This window comes from Puma concolor, chromosome A3, assembly GCF_028749965.1.
Source record: "Puma concolor isolate L17-30 chromosome A3, mPumCon1.1.hap2, whole genome shotgun sequence".
NCBI lineage: Eukaryota > Metazoa > Chordata > Mammalia > Carnivora > Felidae > Puma > Puma concolor.
The window spans coordinates 55,040,009-55,064,821 of record NC_141669.1 but is presented as its reverse complement, the minus strand read 5'-3'; the positions used below and the strand labels follow the sequence as shown (position 1 = coordinate 55,064,821).

The 24,813-nt window shown below is 43.6% G+C and overlaps 1 protein-coding gene across 3 annotated transcripts in view; it reads left to right on the top strand.

Annotated features, from left to right (window-relative positions):
- The window catches only part of ARHGAP25 (Rho GTPase activating protein 25), a 91,554-nt gene that overhangs the window by 26,561 nt on the left and 40,180 nt on the right, over positions 1-24,813 (top strand). For all 3 annotated transcript variants that reach the window (XM_025932448.2, XM_025932447.2, XM_086700960.1), the window contains exon 2: positions 15,350-15,549. In XM_025932448.2, coding sequence (XP_025788233.1) covers positions 15,350-15,549 — 200 coding nt within the window. The remainder of the gene's footprint in view (positions 1-15,349; positions 15,550-24,813) is intronic.

Genomic DNA, 24,813 nt, shown 5'->3' with positions numbered 1-24,813 from the left:
CACCACAAACTCATTTTAGAACACTTTTGTCACCCCAGAAATTTTCCTCCTGCCCATTTGCAGTCCATCCCTGCCCTCATTCTTGGCCCCAGACAGCATGCTCTCTGTCTCGATAGCCTTGCCATTTCTGGGTATTTCTCGTATATGGAATTGGAATATGCTGGCTTGTGCATTCGGCTCTTTTACCGAGCACAGTGGTTTTGAGGTTCACCATGCTGTAGCACGTGTTGGTACTTTATTCCTTTTTGTTTTTGAATGGTGCTGCATTAAATGGCTGGACCACTCCTTGTACACTGTGTTAGTCCATCCACCACGGGATGGACTCTGGATTGTTTCCAGTTTGACCATTAAGAATAAAGCTGCTGGGAGCATTTGCATCCAAGAAATGTGCTTTCACGTCTTCGGGAGTTGATTCCTAGAAGTGGAATTGCTGGGCCCTGTGATAAGCTTACGTGTTAACTTTTTAAAAAGCATCCAGTGTAAGGGCAGTGGCTCCCCTGGTGGAGAGTTTCCTTTTTTTCGCCTGGTGTGGCCCCAGAGAAGTTGGAAAAGTGTCCCCTACTCTCACTGGTACAGTGACCCAGTTTAGGAGCCAGCAGGATGGGACCATCACTTTTTCTCTGGCCAGACTTTCTGCACCTGCGGTAAGCTGGAAATGACACACCCCAGCCAGACTTCTGATCGCTAAGCACTTCCCAAAGTGATTCTTGGGGTGTTCATTGCTCCTTGTCTCCAGCGCCGGTGCCCCTGTCTCAGGAGTCAGTGCAGATGCTTCCTGGGACCTTCCCCTCTGGGCGGGCAGCTGTTCCTCTACTTCTATTGCATTGCATGTTGGTCAGCCCTGCCTTCCTACGTCTTACAGAAATCCTCCTCCCCCAAATAGCAGGCAGATAGCATTCTTCTTTGCTTTTGCTTTCATTTCACATTTCCCCATATTGTTAACTGAAGTAATTTTTTGGTCATTTCAATGAAAATTTGGAAATGGGTCCATTACGCCATGAGGTAAAGCCGCCTGAAATTCTAGGTGGTTCTTCCTTCTGGGCTCCCTCAGCGCATCCCCTGTGCTCCCTTTGGCCTTCACACTGCCTTTTTTTCTCTCCCCAAGGACTGCCCCTGCTTATCCACAAAGAATGTATTCAGATTTTATGGTTCCTGTGACGTCTTGGCTGACAGCTTTCAAGCCATACTGATCCCTTTCCTTCCCTGAATGCTTTCTTTTTTATTCTTTCCCAGATAATGAATCCCTCATTTCTGCTGCCCTTGTCTCTAACTGCAAACTCTGCATGCATTGTGGTATTAGTAGAAACTGCCAGTAAACAGAGAATAGAAGAATTTGGGGGTCGAGGAGGACCTTAGCAAGCATCTTGTTAAACCACCTCGTATTATATATGTAGCAATGAAGCTCTTCAGAAGTAAGTTCTTCTCGTTAATGATAATAGTAATAAAGCAAAACCTATTTTACATTTAAGAAAAGATCACTTATGTATTGTATCCTGCTAGCAAGTAATCCCATGAGGCAGGACGGGGTCATGTGCCCAGGATGACATAGCTCACTCCTGAAATGTTCTATTTCAAAACTTTTGGAATTCACTCTGGTTTATCTTATGTAAATTCTTCCTAACACTGGGACAGATTCTCCTTAGTGCTTTCTCTCTCTTGACTCATTTAGTCTTAAAATTTTCATTTTGAGAGACTCAGCCTGAAGGTCATTGAAGAGAAAGCTAACACAGAGTTATTACAAGTGATTTTTGTTTTCTTTATTAAAAAAATGACAGCAAAGGGAAGACATATGCACTCCCCATACTCCTATCTCTCAGGAAAATAACCTTTAACTCTACACCTTTCTGATGTGAATCTTGGTATTGTGATTTTCTGTGCTATGCCACATTTGTGCTTGTGATTTGCCTTTGCTACACTGTGTGCGTATACGGGTGTGCATGTGTATATATTTTTTTTAACAAAATGGAGTCACCTTTTATGTACTATTTTGGAATAAGTGATTTTTAACACAATAGTATACATTCAACATTTTCCCACGTCCTTATAACCCAATAAAGCATCATCTTTAAGTCTACATAGTATTTTACTTTATGGGCATACCATACTTCATTTGACTGATTCCGTGTTGTTGGACATTTAGTGGTTTATGTTTTTTAAACAATAGTGCTGTAGTGAATATCCTTATAAATAAACCTAATACACATACATTATTATCTCCTTAACTAAATTTTTAGGTTTCTTTGGTTGAAAGAGTGTGGATGTGTTTGCAGTTTTTAATACGTAAGGTCTGGTTTAGAGTCAGAGAGATATATCCAGAAGATGATGGGTCCATAATATTTGGCAGCTAAGATATTACTCCAGAAGAAATTGATCACACAGCCTGTTGAACTGTCAGTCCTTGAGTAACAGTTACCGTGGCTTTTGTCTTTGTGCTTCCTGCTCTGTATTATCACCGGGACTTCTCAGGGGATCATCTTTAGCTTAATAATGAAACTCACAAACACTCTACCCAGGGGCATGCCATGCCACCTGTGTTTGATTAAAATCGCCCAGATTATGTCTTTTGCCAATTCCATTTTTCTTGATCAGTTAAATAAATGCATTGCTAGAGGCCTGTGTTCTTGATATCGGATCCATAGTCCTGCCTGAGTTGACAAATTAAGTTAGACCTGTCTCACCTAAAATAGGATTACAACACAAATCAGGTGCCTGATGGATGTTTTGTAGGTAATCAGAAAACATTTAGAGTTGGAAATGTATTCAAGATGGTTTATTTTCATCCTTTGATTTTATAAATGAGGAAACAAAGGCTCAGGAAGGCCAAGAGAATTATACAGCTGGCTTGTGTCTGAGCTAGAACTTGAACCCAGGTCTCGTGATGCCCAATCAGATACACCTTCCACTACCCTACGTTGCCTGCCTCTCAACCTCAGGGCTCGGGGAACAAAGATCAAGTGAGCTATCTACCATGCTGCAGTGGTGGCCTATGGACTATCACTTTCTCCAACTTCCGTCATTGCAAACACTGATAAGCAGTCACTGCATTTTTCCCATTGAGCTTGTACTAAGCCTCAGACATCCCAGACATCCCCCCTAATCAGAAGGAATTGTCATACAAGATGGAGACTCTCTGCCTTCCTTGCCACAGCTGTTTTTCACAGTGGGGCTGTCCATTCCTTCTCCCCTTATGCTGGGGAAGTGTGTGTGTGTGTGTGTGTGTGTGTGTGTGTGTGTGTGTGTATGTGTATGTATACACATGTGCACATATACACGTGTACACATGCACATGCACACACCATCACCACGACTAACAGTTCCGGTAAAAGTTGACTTTATGGGAAATACTATCCATAACTGGAAGTATCAGGAATCCCTCGTTCTCCCCCTTCATTAAGTGATAAGTGACAGTGCAGTGGAATGGAGGGGCAGGGTCTGTCCGGGAAGAATGTGTCCATGTGTGGTATAACATCTGTGTAGGATCATTCTGCTGTGCTCAGAGGAATAACTAACAGGTCTGGGAATGCAGGCCTGGGAAAATGAGCAAGTTGAAGTTCAGGGCAATAGCTGATGTGTGGAAAAAAAATAAGACTAATAGAATGTATGTTTGAAAACTTAATAGAATCTTGAAAAAGATTGCTTATTATATACACATTTCAAACACCAATATAGAGTAAGTTCAATAAACTCCTCTGAATGTCCATTACTGAAATTAAACAGTTATCGAGATTTTATCACATTTGCTTTTACTATGTCTTTTTTTTCTTTGCTGAGACATTTTAGAGCAATTCCCTGATGCTATGTAATTTTATTCCTCATCCTTAAACATACATTTTTAAAAATGTGGACATTTTTGGGGTGCTTGGGTGGCTCAGTCGTTTAAGCCTCTGACTCTTGATCAGCTCAGGTCATGATCTTACAGTTCGTGAGTTCGTGCCCCATACCAGGCTCTGTGCTGATGGCACGGAGCTGGCTTGGGATTCTGTCTGTCCTCTCTGCCCCTCCCCTGCTTGTGCTTTCTCTCTCTCTCTCTCTCTCTCTCCCTCCCCCCCTCTCTCTCTCTCTCAAAATAAGTAAATACAATGAAAATTTATGGACATTTTTTCCCTAACCACATTGACTGATCACATCTAGCAAAACTCATTAATAATTTTTTGGTATCATCTATACTCTATCCATAATCTAAATGCCTCAGTTTTTAATAGAATCTTTTTATCAGGTTGTAGAATAAGAGAAACATATCATGACTTGTATGCCAGGCCCATCCCACCGTACGAATTTTTCATTGTCCACATCCTTAGTAGGACCGCAAGGTTAAAAATCACTGAAGACCAGGTGAAGGCCCTAGAAACACATACATTATTGTTTGTGTTTCCACAAACACACATTATAGAATGGAGCGACATCTATAGGATGGGTGACCCTGTGCTTGGTCATGGGTGCCAGGCTTCAGCATTGCCCTGGCTGGATCACTGCTGTGAAACACTGGAGCCCCAAAATTCATTTGGGCTTATAAAATACAAATACGTCAAACCTTTGAATGTGCTATTTATTTATGAATGTTAGTGACTAAGCAAAACCTGTTAACTAGAAAAAAATGATGAGCAGTGACAATCAAAGGATCAATAGTTCTCCTAAGTCCCTTTCTTGCTTTAGCACACCACATGAACACCCAGCGGAATTTGCTGTGCTAATTGTCCCACAGTCCTACATGATGCAAAGTCCTTCCTCACGCTGATGTCTGGGAAGGCAGTTGGCTTCTATACACAAACAGCCACATTGTCAACCCAAGAAACATTTACCACCCGATTGCCAAATCTCCACTTCACCTTGTGCTGAGGAAGAGGCAGCCCTGGCAGTGCTAAGTAGGAAGCATTCACAATTCTGTAAGCTTCTTGTTATTACAGTTGGCTTCCTGTTATGCAAAGGTAGAAAGAGGGGGGCCCTTAAACTATTGCAATGGATGGAGACACGCGCCCACAAGAGGCAACTATACTCTGAATTCCCAAGAAACATACAAGCTCCAAAATGTGGACACCAGAGGGGTGGCCCTGGAGAGGCACCCTAGGTTGAGAGCATTTGTGAGTGCAGGAGACCTTGCAAGCCTGAGACACAGGAAGCCACTTCTCTCCCTCCCTTCCTCTTGTCTCCGCCCCCCCTTCCCTCTCTCTCTCTCTCCTTCTCTGACACCACCCCCCTTTCTTCTCTCACTCACTCTCTCTCTCTCCTTCATATTGCTACTGAGACCACATTTTTTAACCTCTTCCTGCAAAAGACAGTGATCTGGCCTAAGTGTCTTTCCAAAACAAAATTTGCCTTTTTAGGTTGAAGTGCTTACTTGTCAAAAGATGAAGGGCAGGGGCACCTTGGTGGCTCAGTTGGTTGAGCTTCTGACTCTTGATTTTGGCTCAGGTCATGATCTCACGGTTTGTGGGTTTGGGCCCCATATCAGGCTCTGAGCTGAAGGCATGGAGCCTGCTTGGGATTCTCTCCCCCCACTCAAAATAAATAAACTTAAAAAAAATTTTTTTTTAAATGAAGGACATTTCTACAAGCTATAGAACATGGGAAAATTAAACCTGCTCAGTTCCTGAGTACGGAGGCAGGCATTCAGAAAATAACTTTTAGAGATTTCTTTGATTTGGGTTATGTCAGTTTGTCTCATTTCAGGTGCACAGAGAAATCCCCTTGGCTATCCTCGTCTTATGGCTTGTGGCTTTTGGCACGTGGCAAAGATTTTCATACTAAAATTAAAAACAAAGCTTAGAATTAAAAGAAAAATCTAGGAGAGTAACCACAGGATACACTTTTCCTAAAACTTAAATGCCAGGTCTTGAAACCGAAAAGATTTTAAAAGTTTCCCATGTCCCGAATGGTATGGGCTTTAAAACGGAGGGCAGTTTGCCTTGGAGAGAGAAAAGAGAAAAAGAATAAAGAAAGTGAGTCTGAAGGTTCTGAGGTTAAAGGCCTAACTTTCTTCTAGGAGGGCCATCTTTCCACAGTCTGGTAACCGGATAGGCAGGTGTGCGTGTACATGCGTGTGTGTGTGTGTGTGTGTGTGCGCGCGCGGGCGTGCACGCACATGTGCCTTTCACATGATTTGTGTGGCTCCCCACAGCCCCTTTCTCAGCCTGGGTGGTCCACCAGCTGTGAGCTGAGTTGTGGGCCCGAGTAGAGGGCTAGCCTGGGTTAACTCCTCCCTCTCATAGGTCAGTCACCATGGGCTTTGGTCGGAGTTCTTAGGTCTCTTCAAATGAGCTTGGGCAGAGAGCTGGTAAGACATGGCAGGACCACCTAATACATCCATCTTCCTGTAAGACTGTCAGGACAGTCTCCGTGATGGGCTTGGGCTTTCAGCACTGTCTTTTGTCACTGTTTTCTCAAGACCCATTGAGGCTTACAGAGCCTACAATGGACAGGAAAAGTAGAACAAAATTATTTATTCATAATATTGAGGCAAAATGGACACAGGCTGAAGCAGGTGTCTCACATGAAGGGCTGGGAATAGTGCCTTTGTTCCCTTGCCCAGGGCAAGGGTAGCACTGTCTCTTCTTCACTTCCCATTTACTGTCTGCCCCTGTGAACTGTTACACATTGGTTCCCAATTTTGGTGCCTCTCTTTACCACTAGAATACATGCTTCCCTGTGGACAGTGTAGTCTACATATGGGCATTGGGCTTTGAAATCCAATTTCTAGCAGTATAACTGGGGCCATTCATTTCACCTCTGTGAGCTTCAGATCCTTGTCTGTAAGACAGAGATGACCTTGTCTGTAAGACAGCTATTGTGTTTCCCATAAAGAGTTAGCATGAGCATTAAATGAAACTAGATTTATAAAGCGTTTGCATTGTGGCTGGCATGTGGTAAACACTCAATAAATATATCACTATAGATACACATCATTATTAGATCAGGCTTTCTATCTTCTATTGGCCACTCTGCTGGAGTGGGCGCATGTGAATGCATCTAGAAATCCCATGAACAGGTAAACTGGTCAATATTTGTTGCATCTATACAATACCTGATAGTGGCTTGTTTTTCATTCTAAAATGTTTATTTCACTTAACAAATATATATTGGGAAACTTCATTTAACCAGATACTCTTCTAGAAGGTATGTTTAGATTGGTGAAGAAATTGGTAAAACCACCGGGCCCTTGGGAACCTACTTGTTGATGGTTGAGATTTGATTCCATTGTCTTCATCAGTGCAACTCTTTTCCCATTCTAATTTTACCAGAAAGAAAGCCTCAACTAGATGCTAATCTCTCCTTAACACTTCTTGATTCATGACTGATTACGAACCCCCCTATTTTATACAAGGAGAGTGTGACATGGCTGATGTCATCAAGAATTAGGGCTGGGACTGGGGCAGCCATTGGCAACAGGGGGTGGTGGAATGAATTTTTGTGTGCCAGGGTTCACAGTAAATATTTGAAACCCTACAAGTCTCAATCTTAATTTAGAAGGTTTCCTCTAGTTTTTAAACCCGGCCCATTACTTAGCCCTCTGCCCTGCTTATAAGAAATGCCAATAAAATTTTCTGATTGGTTAATTAAAGAGATAAGAGAGAAAGGGTTTTTGTTGTTAAAAATCCATGCTATGAATCTTTTATTTGAACATTACTCAACATTATTTTCTCTCCATAACTCTCTCTCTCTCCTTCTCTCTGTCTCTGTCTCTGTCTCTGTCTCTCTCTCTCTCTCACACACACACACACACACACACACACACCTCTCTCATGCACACATGAACACATACACCTCCCTAATTTCTTCATTCCTCCCAGATAACTTTTCTGCACCAGACACTGAAGCTCCTCGGGATACTGAAATGAATAAGACACGGTTCTTGCTCTCAAGAATCTCTTTATAGTTCCAGCAACTTATCACCTGCAGACTTGTGAAAAAAACACAAAGATGTTTATCCCTGAGGCCATGGGGCCTCCAGTTTACCTTTGTAGCCAAATATACCTTTCTGAGAGAAAAAACTGAGATCAGAAACTCAAATACTTCTTCAAAAAGAACCTTTTGCTTTTGAATGGTGCTTTGTATCCTTAAATGAGCTCTTGCCGAACATGTGAGGTTGTGTAAGTGTGCACTGTACTAAGGCCTTGACGGAAAGGGTGAATAGGGCTGAAACCCACTGGTGCTCCTCTCATCAAGCTATTACTCTGGTGTGGGGCTGCATCCATCCATCCAGAGACAGAGGAACCCATTTCTCCACTCAAAGGCACCATCTGCTCCAAAGACTGCTCCTGGCCCAGAGTTATGAAATGGGCCTGAACTGGCCCTGGATTTTGCTTGGCACAGAATCACAGCCTCTTTCCTCTCATTTTGCCCTTCCAAGTGGTAGCCCCTGCTCTATCCCCAAACTCTTGGTGATCATGGATTTTCTTGCTGCACTTCCTTTTTCCCATATTTAGACTTTCTGTAAGGTCTTTTTAAAGTCCCAAGGAAAACAGTAACCTTTTCTGTCCCTTACCTAAGTTTCTCTCCATAGCCTCGATTTAAAAGCGCTTCCCTCTGTGCCAGTGCCCTGTGTGCCCAGGCTTTTCTTTGGTTTCTGAACATCTGTTGTGCTACTTTTCAGATCTGAAATTTTCACAGCACTCCAATTTCCTGGCATTCACTTGCAACTCTCCCCTTATCTCTTTCTTAATTCCCAGGCTTTACCAGTCAACACCAGAGCTCTGGAAAAGTCTACAGCTCTTGGTCCAGCCTTGCATCCTTCCATGCCAGGAACTGGATTCCCCTGTCTGTTCAAACCCACTTTGTCTTCTGACCTCCTTCCCTGCCTCTATGACTAGGTATTCCAGATCCATGAGCTATTTGGGGACAGGGTTGTATCTGGGTGATCTTCTATCCCAGAACTGGACATGGTTCCTGGTGCACACCACATGCTCAGCCAATGTATGTCACGCGAACAGATGGAGAAGGCTACCTTACTCGAGGTGACCCCAATGCTCACACAAGTCTTCGCCTCCTGCTCCTCCTTGTTTGGCCAGGTGCTGAGGTCTGGTGGTTCACCTCACAACTGCCTCTCCTATTCTATCTTTCTCCACTACAACCGTCCAAAGTAGGCCTCTGGATTTGCACCTGGAATATTGTACAATGTCCGACCAGTCTTCCCTTTTTCCTTTTCTCCCTCTCTCCTTCCTTTCATCCCTTCTCTCATCTTTGTCTTTTCTCCCATTTAACATAAAATCTAGTCCATTTTAATAATAATAACCTCCATTTAATGCCCATGTTCTAAGAAGCAGACAGTGGTTTGGGTCTGTCCACCTATCATTATTCATTCTTATAGACTAGCCACCAGCCTGGTATATATCATTATCACAATTTCACAGAGGAGGAAATGGGTCCTCACAGATTGAATATGACTCACCCAAGGCTACATATGTGGAAGCCTGTGCCCTCTGCCTTCTCTTTGTCAGGCACTGTGTTAGCTGCTGGGGATTCAAAGATGAGCAAATCCAAAGGAAGAGCCCCTATGTCCTTAGAGCATACATGGGGAGGGAATACAGAGTAAGAAAAAAGGACCAGGCAGGATGAGAAGTGTTTTGATAGACATGTGTTCCCAGTTAAGAGATACCAGAGCCCACAGAGTGACTGAGTCTTACAGGGCTAGGAAGGCTTCTCATGGGAGATGTGGCCTGAAGTAAGTCTTAAAGGATGAACAAGAGGGGCACCTGGGTGGCGCAGTCGGTTAAGCGTCCGACTTCAGCCAGGTCACGATGTCGCGGTCTGTGAGTTCGAGCCCCGCGTCAGGCTCTGGGCTGATGGCTCAGAGCCTGGAGCCTGTTTCCGATTCTGTGTCTCCCTCTCTCTCTGCCCCTCCCCCGTTCATGCTCTGTCTCTCTCTGTCCCAAAAATAAATAAACGTTGAAAAAAAAAATTAAAAAAAAAAAAAAAAAGGATGAACAAGAGCTTTCCAAGAGGTCAAATTGGGGGTGGTCGGGGATGAGCAGGGAGAAGTGCAGTATGTGTGTGGAAAAGGAGCAGGAAATGCAGGAGGAAAAATATGGGCTCAGAACTCCTGGTAGGGAGTTTAGCCCGCATCTTTTAGGATGAAGGGGTTGGAGGGTCATCTGAGGCTTTAGGCAAGAGAGTAACATGAGCAGATTTGTGTTTTAGAAGGACCATGTCATAGATAATGTCACCAATGGACTGGAGGTGAGACTGGTAGGAGAAGAGACACATCAGGAACTATTGTGGAAATCCAGAAAGAGAATAGAAGGGTCCACAAAATCAGGGAGGGGGTGAATAGAGAGGAAGGTTAGATCAGAGAGAGAGCGTTGTTGGTTGTGGTGACTCTGTGGAATGGGGCAGCTTTCTGGTTTAGTTGGTTGGCTGGGAAGACATCACTCACAGCACATCATGGAGATCAGGGGAGGTAAAGCAGGTTTGGGTGTGTTTGTGGGTGCAAGGCAAAGGGAATGGTGGAGGTAAGGAAGGGAAGGTGATATATTCACTAGCAATGTGGTGACCTTGAGATTCCTACCTAGGTACTTGCAGGCAGTTGGATGGTTGAGACTGCAGCTCAAGAGAGGGTTTCTGGGGGGTGAAGCATGTAAATTCTACTCTTTTTTCAAAGCCATTTAAACATGGTTCTCAGACTAATGCACCGCTCATATCATCATATTGAGAAAATACCCAGCTTTGAATGAACTATTAGCATCTCACCCATAGATTTGAAGCCATCTAAAATAGAAGAAAAACTGAAGTGTAGTTGAGAGCAGATACAAGAAATATCTCAAAAGTTGGCCCTAGAAGATTTTGTGATTGATTATTTTTGGGGTTAGGCGTCAGAAGATGGGAAGATGAAGAAAGGAAGTGATCATGCTTCCCAAGATGACTTCTCTGTTTATACTTCTGTCTTGAATTTTCTCTTGCTCCAACTTGGGGCAGAGAGTGGTAACTTCTACTGCAGAAGCATCATCTGGCACTTCTGGGCATGTGGCATTTCTTCCATTTCTCTTTTCTTTTTGGTGCCCTCCCACAATGCAGAGTAAAATTCAGCATACACTGTATGTACTATTATGTAACTCATCCATATTTTCTCATGGGCCTCCCTTGCCAAGGTACATGAAGTGCCTCCATAGTACCTCTCAGATCAAGGCTGAGTTCCTCACTCAGCCACCTGAAGATACTTCTTCTCAGGGACCTCTAGCTTGATTTTCTATTTGATGAAATGCTGCCCCATCATTTATAATCCATTTTTGTTTCATGCTTAGTAATGATCACACTCAGATTCCAGGAAGTGCTAACCAGTAGAACTTTCTGTGATGATGGAAATATTCTCTATCTGTGTTGTCCAATACGGTAGCCGTGAGCCACATGGGGCTACTGAGCACTTGAAAGGTAGCTGGTGTGACTGAGGAACTAAATTTAATATATTTTAATTCATTTGCATATACATAGCCACTCACAGCAAGTGGATACTGTGTTGGACAGCACAGTATTAGGGGGTCCTTCTTTCTCTCTCTACTAAAGTAAGGGTGGGTTTCTGATTTTATGGAAGCTCTCACTTCCCACTTCCCCAGAGTTTTCTGTAAACACTTAGCAACTGCCTTCTGACTTCCCACCTTGCCTCGTTTGCCCGCAGCCCCTCCAGCCCACAGCCTGGCTCAGATCTCCTTCCCCCAGGGCTGGGAGCGTGCACTCTGTGTGCAATGACTGGCTCACAAGCGAAGCTTATCACAGTTTTTATTTTCATTATGAGAAACAGCTCCATTAATAGTAACAGATTTCTTTGTTTACTTTATCTGGGAACAAGTCACACCCACAAAGAAGAGAGACTGTTCAAAGGAGCTAACAAGGAAATTTAGCCCCAAACAAGTCAAACTTAAAGCCCATCAGGATTCCTTCCTTGATATTTGAATCATTTCATGATAGGTCTGGCTGGTAAGCAATGCTGAAGGCCAAGGTGGGAGATAGCTCTGACATGGGACAGAAAGGTCCCTTAGCCTTAGCCACTGGCTCACTGGAGCCCTAGCTGTCACCTCTGCAGTGTTTGGGACTAATTCTAGCCTTGTGGAGGCTTGTACAGAGCTATCCACACTCAAACTGTGGTGTGTAGCCATACCACTCACAATGAGGATGAGAACAGGTACTCAAGAAGCATTGGGTGGAGGTGTGGGTGAATGGTATCACTTCTGGAATATAAAAGATGGTCAGTCAAGGCCTTGACCATATGCAGGCAGACAAGGTGGTTGCCTATAAGGCACAAGGGCATCAAAGTCCCTGTTGGCCAGGTCTGAGAACATAAGCTCTCCATACTTCCTCTTGCTTTTGCCAGGCCATCCTATGATGCACAGATATTTCTAAAGGATGTTTTGTTTTCACATGTTTGTCATTGTCTTTGCCACAACAGAACATAAACATTTCACAGAACTAACCACAGATGAATATCCCAGCAACTAAGTGCTGTGCTGAGTTAATTCTTTTCAATTATAGTGTCTTTTTGGCTTCTGTTTCCTCCATCCCACTCCTTCAATGCTGTTTGAGACCTGTGGTTTCTCCCATTGTGGTTCTAACAATTTCTTTGGGTCTCTGGGGGTGGCTCAGGATGCCTGAGTCCTCAAAACATTCATGTGACATCTGCTTGTTTCTCTTCCTTCCTGGGCTGGCTTCATGTGGTGACATCACCTCAGAAGCCAACTAAAGGCTCCTCATTATGCCCCTGTTAGGAAGGTGGCCCTCCCTCCCAAGTCTGATGCTGCTTCAGGTAAATGGTCACATTGGGCTAGGCTATGCTGAGGCTATTAAGCTGAAGGAGAACTCCCCCAAATTTGCTGGAATGCCTCACTCTTCCATTTTTAAACAAATTCTGTGTGAACCATTCTTTTCATTTCTGCCTACAATCTATCCTCTTTCTAGGACAGATAGGAGTCTTTGCAAATAATGGTCTCTGACCTAGAGAGACAGAGCTGTATACAGTTCTTCAAATTCCTTCCTCCCATTGTATTCTTGCCAAGACCCTCCTATCATTCTTTTAGATCATTTACGCAGACTTACAGTACGTGACTAGCCTCAGAGTGGCTGTTCTTTGAGTGACAGGTGGAAGATTGGAAGATCATGAAGACAGTAGTTAACTGAGGAGCAAGATCTAAGATAAAATTCTTTTTTTTTTAATGTTTATTTTGAGAGAGAGAGAGAGAGCATGAGCGGGTGAGGGGCAGAGAGAGGGAAAGAGAGAATCCTAAGCAGGCTCCGCCCTCTTAGCACAGAGCCCTACGTGGGGCTCCATCTCACTAACCGTGAGATCATAACCTGAGCCGAAATTAAGAGTTGGCTGCTTAACTGACTGAGCCACTCGGATGCTCATAAGATAAAATTCTTAACTGGGGTGCTAGGACACACTGATACAAAGCAAACCCTTTGCAAGCATGCTGCCAAATTGGCATCAAAATGTCAAATGACTTTTTTCTGCAACTGAGTTTCTGCACTGTTAAGATGATATCTGTCTAAAAGGAGGAAGAATCAAGTATGCTTTGTCCCCTAGTGTACCACATGCTATGATCTCTCCAATCTCTAGTGGGAGGTGAGGGGTCACTGCAAGTTACAATGTATGTGACAGGAACAGAGGCTCCTTGTGAGGATCAAGGGAACAGAGTCCTCTGGAGACAGCAATACAGGACTGAAGGGTAAAACATGTAAATAGGGGGATAACTCTGAATACAATTAGTCTGTGATGTCATATGAAATTCTGGTATCCGGAAGTATGCCATGAGCATAGATAAAGTTTGAAAACCACAGGCCTAGAAGGAGATAGAAAGAAAGGAGTCAAAAGCAATAGGAAAAGTTGTCGATTCAATGCGTTAACGATAGGAATGAAGGAAGAGAAGAAGTTGATTACAGAGCAACATTCTCAAATGCAGAGGGAAGTTTAGGAAGCTGTCAGAGATGATCTCCAACCTTGTAGCAGGAAGTAATGTCACCTGTTAATAAAACTAACAGTGACTTTAGCTTACTTTGGACCAGGTACTATCCAAGTTATATATATTTATATATGTTAGCTTGTTTAATCTCCACGATAATTCCATAGAATTATTATCCTGTTAACAAGCAAGGAAACTGAGGCTCAGAGAAGTTGTGTAATGTACTCAAGCGTCCAAGAGCCAGAAAAGGAAGAGCTGGTCTCCAACCAGGCTGGGTGAAATGGGCAAGAGTGAAGTTGGCTGCATTCAGCTGCATCAAGAATGTTCCACGGACCTGCAAAAGCTGAAGAAAGGGGCTGTAAGACAGAGACTTCTTCCATCAAGGATAGGAGTGCAGGCACTGGGGGCTGGCAGCATGTAGCCAGGATGGCACTCTGATGTGGTGGAACTCTGTAGAAGGGCACTGTAGAACTGGCAGGAAAGAAGGGAGGTGGGGCTCAGAGGATATGTTCAGCAGGACCACAGGCCTGCTGATGGATTGCTGGGGAGGGAAAGAAAGGAGACAGTTATCCCACCCCGGAGTTACCTTGGAGACAAGCTGTGGACACTTGGATCTGATCCAGTGACAACAGAGCTCTGGTGTGAAAACAAAAACCAACTGCGAGATACCAAGGGTTGAGGGTCTGAATTCAAATTCCCCTGCTGTTTTCTGCTGGCAGATTTCATTTTCCTTTCCAGTGCTTGTGTGTCCTCAGCGCATGGAAGGGCCCATCTGGCTGATCCTGTGGTAGGAAGGCAGCTACAGTGAGGCCCCTGGTGGAGCATAAAGGGCTGTAAACACTCTCAGAGGGCAGGGGACAGAGCGGCACTCAGGGACACTGGGCAGGAGCATTCAAGGAGGTGCCAGCTTCCTGCACGTTGGGGGCGTGGACTGGGCAGGGGGTTCGGGGCCTGTTGGGGAGGCACGCTGCCGGACGACGCGAGGTCCCAGCGGGTGCGCCAGCTCCTGCCCTGGGGACAGTGCCCGGCCAGCTTCCGGCTGCCTCTGCAGCTGCGTGGGAGTCCCCGAACCCTCTGAGCGGGCACTGTTTTCTCTCTTGTCAGATACCGACTCCCACGCAGGAAAAAGGAAGCACCTTTTGTCAGATGCTGCGGCCACTTCCTCTTCAGAAGGCTCCAGCCAGCCTTTCTCTTTACAGAATGACGGGGCCGGCCTCGGGCTCCGGACTTCTTACGCATCGGGCCTCCGGCTGCCTCCGGCTTCCCTGTCCCCGGCCAGCCCGCGTCCTGAGCAGGCCCCTCGGCTGCCCCTTGGGGGTTCGGGGCTTCGTCCCTCCTGCAAGCCCGGCCCCGTGAGCCCGGCCTGACTGGGACTCGGCCCCCTGGGGCTCCCTCTGTGGCCTCGGCGCCCACCCTCTCTGCACGCCGCTTCATGTCCCTCAGCCAGCCTGCCTGTCTGTTCCTCTCCACAGCTCGGTCCAGGAGCGTGATGACCGGCGAGCAGATGGCCGCCCTCCACCAGCCGTCCGCCCCCAACCCGCTGGAGAGGCCCATCAAGATGGGCTGGCTGAAGAAGCAGAGGTCCATCGTGAAGAACTGGCAGCAGAGATACTTTGTGCTGAGGGCGCAGCAGCTCTACTACTACAAGGACGAAGAGGACGTGAAGCCGCAGGTACCAGACCCGCTAGGCTGTTGGTCCCTGTTGGCAGGGCTCCCCTGTGTGCGCACGCAGGTGGGGGAGGCACCCGCAGGCCTTCTCCCTGGGACTGGACCCGCATCCATCCGAGAAGCGTTCCCTTTCTCCTTTCCACCAGTTTTTAGGCAGGTAAACTGAGTCGCAGAGATGACAGGTGATCCTCCACGGCCAAGACCGGGGGTGCGCACTGAGGAGCTTCCCAACCGCAGCCCTTAAGTCAAGGCTGGCGACATGGTCTTGGAGGGGTCGTGGTGTATGAGGGCTCAGAGAGTGGATTTGTGTTCAGGAGAATTGGTTTGTTTGATCGACCAATATTTATTGAACATCAGTTATGTACTGGACATAGGTACATATGTCCAGGATGTTCTGGACAGGTTGTTCTGGATACTTGAAATCAACCAGTGAGTAAAACAGATAAAAGTCCCTGCATGTAGAAATTAGAAGATAAGGGGAAAGACAGAAAGTAATAAATAAGGAGAGTATGTGGTTTGTTAAGAAACAACTAGTTCCAAGAAAAAAAAAATGAGTTAAGGAGAGATCAACCATTTGGGGGATGTGGTACAATTTTACAAAGGGTGGTCAGTATGGCTGCGGAAGAGAGGCAATTAGTCAGGTGGGTCTCTGGGGAAAGAGGGCTTCAGGCAGAGAGGAAAAGCAGTGCAAAGGCCCGAAGGTGGAACATGTCTGCTGTGCATTGGGAATAGCAAGGAGTCAACATGGAGGCAACGGAACTAGGGAATGAGATGGGGTCAGAGAGGGGAGGGCAGACTTGAGGGTCACAGTGCAGATAGCAAAGAAGACCACTACACTGAGGGCTATGGGGAAGCACTGGGCTATGGGGAAGAAAGGGGATATTCTTTGGCTTATGTTGTAAAAAGATGGCTTTGGCTGTGGTGTTCAAAATAGATTCAGAGCCAGAGGCAGGAGGCATGGTGGTAATCTAGGTGAGAAGTTGTGTCATTTAGAATGTCAGTGGGAATTGTGGGCTAGAGGAAGATGATCAGGTTCTGGGTATACTTTGAAAGCACAGCAAACAGAATTTCCAGATGGAATGGATGGGGTCAGAGAGGACTTTGGTCCTAAATCTTGGGACTAGGGATTCCTCATGGCCAAAGTAGTGCATGAAAGTGAAAGGGGGTGCCATTAACAATTATCCTGGGACCCCAGGTTTAAACTGCATGTCTTGGAGCAACCAGGATGACTGGCCACCCCATCTAGAGCTCATGTTTGTGGAGGTGGAAGAGCGGGGTTGGCCAGAAGGAGCTTATTCGGGAAGACAGATTCCAGAACTTTCCGGATTCAGAAAAAAAGCCCCAAGAAGGGTAAGGATATTGAGGCTGGATGGCAGGGTATGTAAAGAAGCTAGACAGTCATTTTGGGAGAGTGCAGTTCTCTTTAAGAATAAACTTCGGGATCTGTGACACATCAGCAGCACCTGGTTAAGCAGGCCCTCCACTTGAGGGCTGTGGGTGTCGGTCACTGCAAAGGTTGGAGAAGGGCCAGAGACCCCACCACAGACTGGGTTCTTGCTCAGTGTCCTGTGCCTGGTAGCCAGACTTTCTTTTACTTTACGAACAACCCAGGCCCTATCAGAACCAAGCAGTTATAGGCTAAGGTGATGGTGAGTAGCCGATGTAGGAAGTCTTCCCCTGTGCAGATTGAGGGAGGCAGCACTAATACATTAGCCTTCCCAGATCAGCAGAAAGGATGGCTCAGTGGGGTTTATTTCCACGGGGTGTAGATGGTGAGAGGTGTCATATGTCCAAGCTTGGGTTCTTTTCCTGGCTCTTCTACTGTCTGGCCCTGTAATTATTTCATTGTTCTGGGTCCTTCTTTCTTCTTTTGTAAAATGATACAACCATACCTGGCCTGCACTTATCACAGGCTCAAAATAATATGAAGCATGTGTAAAAAACTGTTTTGTGAAAACATAAACTGATGTCAAGGGTTAAATAAATTATTGGAGGTCCTAGCTTCTCTCGTTTACTTCTGAAGGAGGGAACTCAAAATCCTCTCAGGATTAAAGTAGCCTAGGATAATTAGGTAAAGCTTCTTCTAGGATGCCAACTATGTTTTTTTTTTTTTCCTAAAGGAAATCTGTTAATACAATATGATCAATAGGTTGAGATCAATAGGGTGAGATCAATAAGTCAAATAAGGAAAAACTACGCAACCCCTAAATTGTGGCTGCAAGAAGCATTTGATAAAATCAATTACTCATTTCAGTTATAAAAAGTTTTTAAAAGCTTTTAGGAGTAAGATGATAATGTATTAGAAAGAAGATTTTATTTTATATAGATGTGTTTTTTTTTTTATCACAAAAGCTATCTGTGTGCATGGCAGAAAATTTGGGAGATGCAGAGAGCACAAAGCAGAAAATGAAAATTATCCCATTAACAAGAAATAACCACCTAAATCCTCACTTCTTCTAGTTCCTTCTATACATATATAATTAGAAACTCGCTTATTCTAAATACAAATTAGTATAATAACATTCTTTAATTTAAAAATTAATGATAAGTCATAAGTTATTATTAAATATTCTTCTACAGTATAATTCTTAATGGTGGCTGAACAGTCTATTGTATGGACATTCTATAATTTATTTGGGCTGATGTTTTTATATTATTATTACAAATAAGAGTTAACTGGGCACCCTTGTCTGCTTTATATCCATAATTATTTCATTAAGGTAAAGGAAAATCTATTAAAAATAAGGTACTTTTGGGGTGCCTGGGTGGTTCAGTCGGTTAAGTGGCCAGCTCTTGGTTTTAGCTCAGGTTATGATCTCACAGTTCGTGGGTTCGGGCCCCGTGCTGGGCTCTGTGCTGACAGTGTGGAGCCTTCTTGGGATTCTTTCTCTCTCCCTCTCTGTCTCAGCCCCTCCCCTGCTCACACACACACACACACACTCTCTCTCTCTCAAAATAAATAAACTAAAAAACAAATTTAAAAATAGAGTACTTTTAAAAAAAAATGTTTTTATTATTTATTTTTGAGACAGAGAGAAACAGAGCATGAGCAGGGGAGAGGCAGAGAGAGAGGGAGACACAGAATCCAAAGCAGGCTCCAGGCTCTGACTTGTCAGCACAGAGCCTATTGTGGGGCCCGAACCCACAAACTGCAAGATCCTGACCTGAGCTGAAGTTGGATGCTTAACCAACTGAGCCACCCAGGCGCCCCCCCAAAGAATAAAGTACTTGTTAATGCTATCATTTAATGTTGTTTTGAGATTCATAGACATTGCAAACATCTAGAAATGGCATAAAAGTTACAGACATTAGCTAAATTCTTGGAAAAAAGTAAAGGCATATTTCTATGCTATGTTTCATACCATTCATGATTCTGGATAGACTAAAGACTTAAATGTAAAAAAAAAAAAAAGTTCATAAAAATCCTAGAAGAAAATGCAGTTATCTGCATAATCTTTGGAAGGCAGGTGTTTTTTAAGCATAGCATAAGCAACAAAGACAGCACATGGGAAAGACTAATTTAATTGCATAACTAAAGATGTCTGTATCTTAAAAACCAACATCATAAAGTGAAAAGGCAAATAATAAGGAAGAAAATATTATATGTATGAATATCATAAACAAATATTCTTAATATTTAAAATATTCTTTCAAATCTATTTTTAAAAGTCCAAATAGTTCAATAGAAAAATGAGCAAATGACACAAATAGACAATTTACCAAAGAAATATAAGAGCCAATACGTGTATATAAAAAATTCAGTCTCAGTAATAATTAAAGACATGCAATGTAATCTAACAAGGCATCACTATCCCCTTAACAAATTAGAAAAGATTTTACAGAAATTTCAGTGTTGGTAAGGACAGGGAACAGGAATTATAATGCACAGCTGATGAAAATGAAAATCTGTACAACCTTTCTGGAGTGTAATACATGCCTTTTTAAAAATGCAAACTCTTCAGTGCACCTGGGTGGCTCAGTCAGTTAAGCATCCAATTCTTGGTTTTGTCACAGCTCATGATTTCATGATTAGTGGGTTCAAGCCCTGCGTAGGGCTCTGTGTTGATAGCATGGAGCCTGCTTGGAATTCTAATAAATAAATAAATAAATAAATAAATAAATAAATAAATAGACTTAAAAATTTTTGCAAAATCTTAGACCTTGCATTTCTGATTCCAGGAATTTAACCAAAGTGTTTGCTTAAGACTGATGTGGATAATCAAAAATCCCTGTACAGATTTTTACCACTGTATTGTTTTTAATAGTGATATTGAAAACAATGCCCAGTAGTAGGGGCTAAGTTATATCAAGGAATTTTTATATATTTATACAATAGAATACAATTCTGCTGTTTGTGTCCTAAATTTATATTTTTTGAAATAGAAAGATATGCATAATATTGCTTTGAAAACAAAACCAGAAAAAGCCAGTTTACATCAGGGGATGATGTATGTACTAATCCCATTATTGAGGGAAAAAATAATGAATCTGTATTTATGGAAAAAGGCTGGGAAAGAAATACACAGACCCATTAATAGTGGTTATCTTTGAGAACTGGAATTTCACACAGTTTTTAATTTTCCTCTTTTTTGTCCATTTTCTAATTTTTCTATAACAAAGGTATAAATTAGTTATAAATTTATTTATTTTTATTAAAATTTTTTTGATGTTTATTTATTTATTTATTCATTTATTTAAAAAAAATTTTTTTTAACGTTTATTTATTTTTGAGACAGAGAGAGACAGAGCATGAACGGGGGAGGGTCAGAGAGAGAGGGAGACACAGAATCCGAAACAGGCTCCAGGCTCTGAGCTGTCAGCACAGAGCCTGACGTGGGGCTCGAACTCACGGACCGCAAGATCATGACCTGAGCCGAAGTCGGACGCTTAACCGACTGAGCCACCCAGGCGCCCCTGATGTTTATTTATTTTTGAGAGAGAGAGACACAGAGCATGAGCCGGGGAGGGGCAGAGAGAGAAAGGGAGGCACAGAATCCTGAGCAGGCTCCAGGCTCTGACTTGTCAGCACAGAGCCTATTGTGGGGCCCAACCCCACAAACTGCAAGATCCTGACCTGAGCTGAAGTTGGATGCTGAGCTGAAGCAGGCCCCAGGCTCTGACCTGTCAGCACAGAGCCCAACATGGGGCTCAGATTCATGAATTGCAAGATCATGACCTGAGCTGAAGTTGAGGTTGGAGACTTAACCTACCGAGTCACCCAGGTGCTCCTAAATTAGTTGTAAATTCAAAAAGAACACGCACACATTCTATTCCTTTAAAAATCTCAAACAGAAACCCCAGTGATCTTGGAGCATTCAGATGAAAAAGGCTCTCATGTACATTGATGATATGCAAAAAACTTTCTAGAAAACCCTTTTGGCCAGATTTCTAAGAGTGACAAAAATTATCATATGCTTACACCAAGTCAGTTTGGTTTTAGGAAGTGATCCAAAAGAAATAAGATACATGCAGTGCTGTTTATAATGAGAAACTTTGAACCTAATGTCCAACAAAGGAGAATGACTAAATAAATTATGGAACCTATATGACAGACTCTTGTGCATACTCCCCGGGAAGCTTGGGGCTCAACAGAAGGCAAGTCTAAGTGCATTTTCTTCCCCCGAGGTCTCAGCAAGTTCTGTCCAGCTTTAACAGCACAATGCTCTGTAAGTCTATAACTTACCTTCATAGAACTCATTCCCAAAGGTTCTTTGTTGGGGAAACTGTTTAAAACAGAACCTCAGCAAACTGCCCTCAAGTCCCTACTACAATGATGGTTCTAGACAATCCTCGATTAGTTGTCCCCTTGGGTCATCTCCCGGCTTTCTGGGACGTTCCCGCAGGTGGCTGTCTGTCAGTGGTGGGAAAGTGTTTCACAAAAGGCTTTCTGGTGGTGAGCTGATAATGATGCAGCATTAGCCAATATCCGTGGTGTAAATGCCCCATCATGGCTGATTCAAGCTGCCAACATGACATCACTGATTACAGAGTTGAGAAGAGACATGCGAAGCACAATGTTTCACAGTACTTTTACTGCACAGATAGATGTAAATAACCACACATACAGAAATAATAGTAAAATCTAGTAAATAATTAGGAAACTATGAATTCTGAGTATTACCTTTTTTTTTAAAAATAAAATAGTTCATTGTAAGCTTATAGAATTTAACTTTTGATACCAGCTGTGGTTAACAGCTGGCTCACATTGTTCTTGAGAATGTAACAGTTTGTTCTTGTGAGCTGCTGTGAGCACACCACTGCCGGGCTGTCCACTCTGCTTCATTGCCCTAGGACTTGTGGCCTCCAGCACACATGCCCACCTCCTTCCATCTTTGTACAGAGTCCACCCCAGTCGACTGGCTGTGCAGGTGAAAGGGACAGTTTGGTCCCTTCCCTGCCCGGAGCCATTTCCCTCCTCCCCATCAGTGTCCCCACCACCACTACTGTCTCGGTTACCGCTTCCCACTCTCCTCTCTTCATTCATGATGTTCAGGGCTCTTGTGCTCAAGCTGAGAAAGGGCTAGGGGCACCTGGATGGCTCAGTCAGTTGAGAGTCCGACTTTCAGCTCAGGTCATGATCTCACGGTTTGTGGGTTCGAGCCCTGTGTCGGGCTCTGTGCTGACAGCTCAGAGCCTGGAGCCTGCTTTGATTCTGTGTGTGTGTGTCTCTCTCTAACCCTCCCCTGCTTGCACTCTGTCTCTCTCTCTCTCTCTCTCTCTCAATAAACATTAAAAAAATTTTTAAATAAAAAAATTTTTTTTTAACGTTTATTTATTTTTGAGACAGAGAGAGACAGAGCATGAACAGGGGAGGGGCAGAGAGAGAGGGAGACACAGAATCTGAAACAGGCTCCAGGCTCTGAGCCGTCAGCACAGAGCCCGACGTGGGGCTCGAACTCACGGACCGTGAGATCATGACCTGAGCAGAAGTCGGACGCTTAACCGACCGAGCCACCCAGGCGCCCCTAAAAAATTTTTTTTTTAAAGATGAGGAAGGGCTTGCAGTTTTTCATTTATGTCTTGGTGGGAATAAGTTTAACTGATGGTTATTTCTTCCAGCAAGTAAGTGGGACTTGTAAGTAAAGCCTTACTTGTCATTCTGAAATTCCACTGACTGGGATTTGAATCACAACTTTCCTATTAACTCGCTTTGTGATCTTGGATCAGCTCAGTAACCTCTCTGACCCTTACTTCATCTCTGCATTGGGGAAAACAACAGTCTGCCCTTCACAGAGTTTTTATGAAGATTTGATATGATAGTGTATTTAGAGTATTTAGCACAGAGCCTGGCACCTAGTAACTGCTCAATAAATGGTACTAATATATTTTGTATTTTATTTTTACTGTTTTGGGATGAAGGTGATTTGGGCATATCAAATAATAGCGTAGAGAGGTATTTAGAAGAGGCAGACACCTCTGAAATTATACTTTCCTTTTCTTCTGCCAGGCAGTGCTCTTTCTTGTTTAAAAACAATACAGCTTTTGGGGTGCCTGGGTGGCTCAGTTGGTTAAGTGTCTGACCTCAGCTCAGGTCATGATGTTGTGGTCTGTGTGTTCGAGCCCCGCACTGGGCTCTGGGCTGACAGCTTGGAGTCTGGAGCCTGCTTCAGATTCTGTCTCTCTCTCTCTCTCTCTGCCCCTCCCCTGCTTATGCTCTGTCTCTCTCTCTCTTTCTCTCAAAAATAAATAAACATTAAAAAAATTAAAAAAAATAATACAACTTTTTATTCTAATGCCATAACTCATGCAAAGTAGGCCAGCTGCACAATCTCAGGGTCATTTTTTTTTTCTGAGGCCATTGGTATTATTTAAAGATGATGATGATCATGTAGGTGGGAGTTATTTTTAAGTAATAAAATTAGAGAAATGTAGAAAAATGCGGAAATCCCTTTTATAGATATTTTTTCTTTTTCTTTTCCTCCTTCTCCCTCTTCCTCCACCCCATCCTCCACTTCTACTCTTCCTCTTCTGTCTTATTCCTCCTCCTCCTCCTTTTCTTCTTCTTCTTTTTCTTCTACTCTTTTTCTCACTCAGTCTTAGACATTTTTATTTCTAGACCCTCAAGAAACATTTGTTCTTTCAGGCTCCTGAGCTGATCTGAGAGTTTGTTAAGACTGTCAAAAGTTCAGAAATAACAGAAGTAAAACCAATACATCACCAAAGTAGTAATTAGTAAAAGTTTACTGTGTACACACCAAAAAGACAGTTTGCAAACTGGAAGTTCTGAAACCAAAACATGGAATGAAGCTCAGGGATATATTGTTATAAAGCAGCTTTTTAAGTGAGAAAGCAGTGACTGTTTATTCTTCACAGTGATTACTTACAATGTTAGAATTTCCTTAAATGATAGGGAATTGGTCAGTGATTACAGCTCAAGTTTTGCTTATGATTTCCAGAGGCATAAGCAAGAAATGATCCAGGTCAAGTTTGTCTTGCAAAGTCAGTGAAATGGAACCTTGTTTGTATGACTAAATGGGTTTTATTTGCTCATGGAATTTTCAAGGCTGATCTCTGTTTGTTTTTGATTTTAATAGATTCTTTGATGCCAATCCTGTCCATTCACACTCTGTTCCAAAGACACGTATGTTTACCCAGCTAGCATCAGACACGCTGCTATCATGGCCAGTGAGAAATTCTGATAATTCCTACAAATAAGCTGTGTCCCTTTGTGTAGTCACTTAGACTTCCAAAGCATTGGTTTCCTCATCTACAAAAGAGAAGTGACAAGTTTTGCCATGCTTCTGATACGGAGTTGTTGTGGGGATCTAATGAGATAGTGCATGTGACCGTGCCCTGTAAGTGGTAGAGCACAGAGCAAACACATGCTGGAAGTGACTTGTGTTTCTGACAACATATTCGCATAGAAGAGGCCACATGTCCTTCGCGCCCTCACTCTCTGCCATGGGTCCATGATCCTCCTCCCCCCTTCCAGGGGCCGTTGAGCTGATGGGTCCCCACCACCTCAGCTTTAACTCTCTTCTGAGATGAATTACCATTTTGTCACTTACTAGCTCTGTGACACTGGGCAAATGTCATAGAACCTTTCTGATTCCCAGTTTCCTCACCTGTAAATGTGCGTAACCATACCTTGCTGGGAGGATTGTTGCAAAGACTAAATGAATAATACATTCAAGGTGCTTAGCAAAGGGGCAGACACTTGGGATGTGCTGCTCAGCAACTCTTGCTGCTACTAAGTACCCCCATCTTCTTGAATGGTTACCTGTGGTTCGGCCCCCAGTGGAATCCCTGGCAGCCGGGCAGGTAGAAT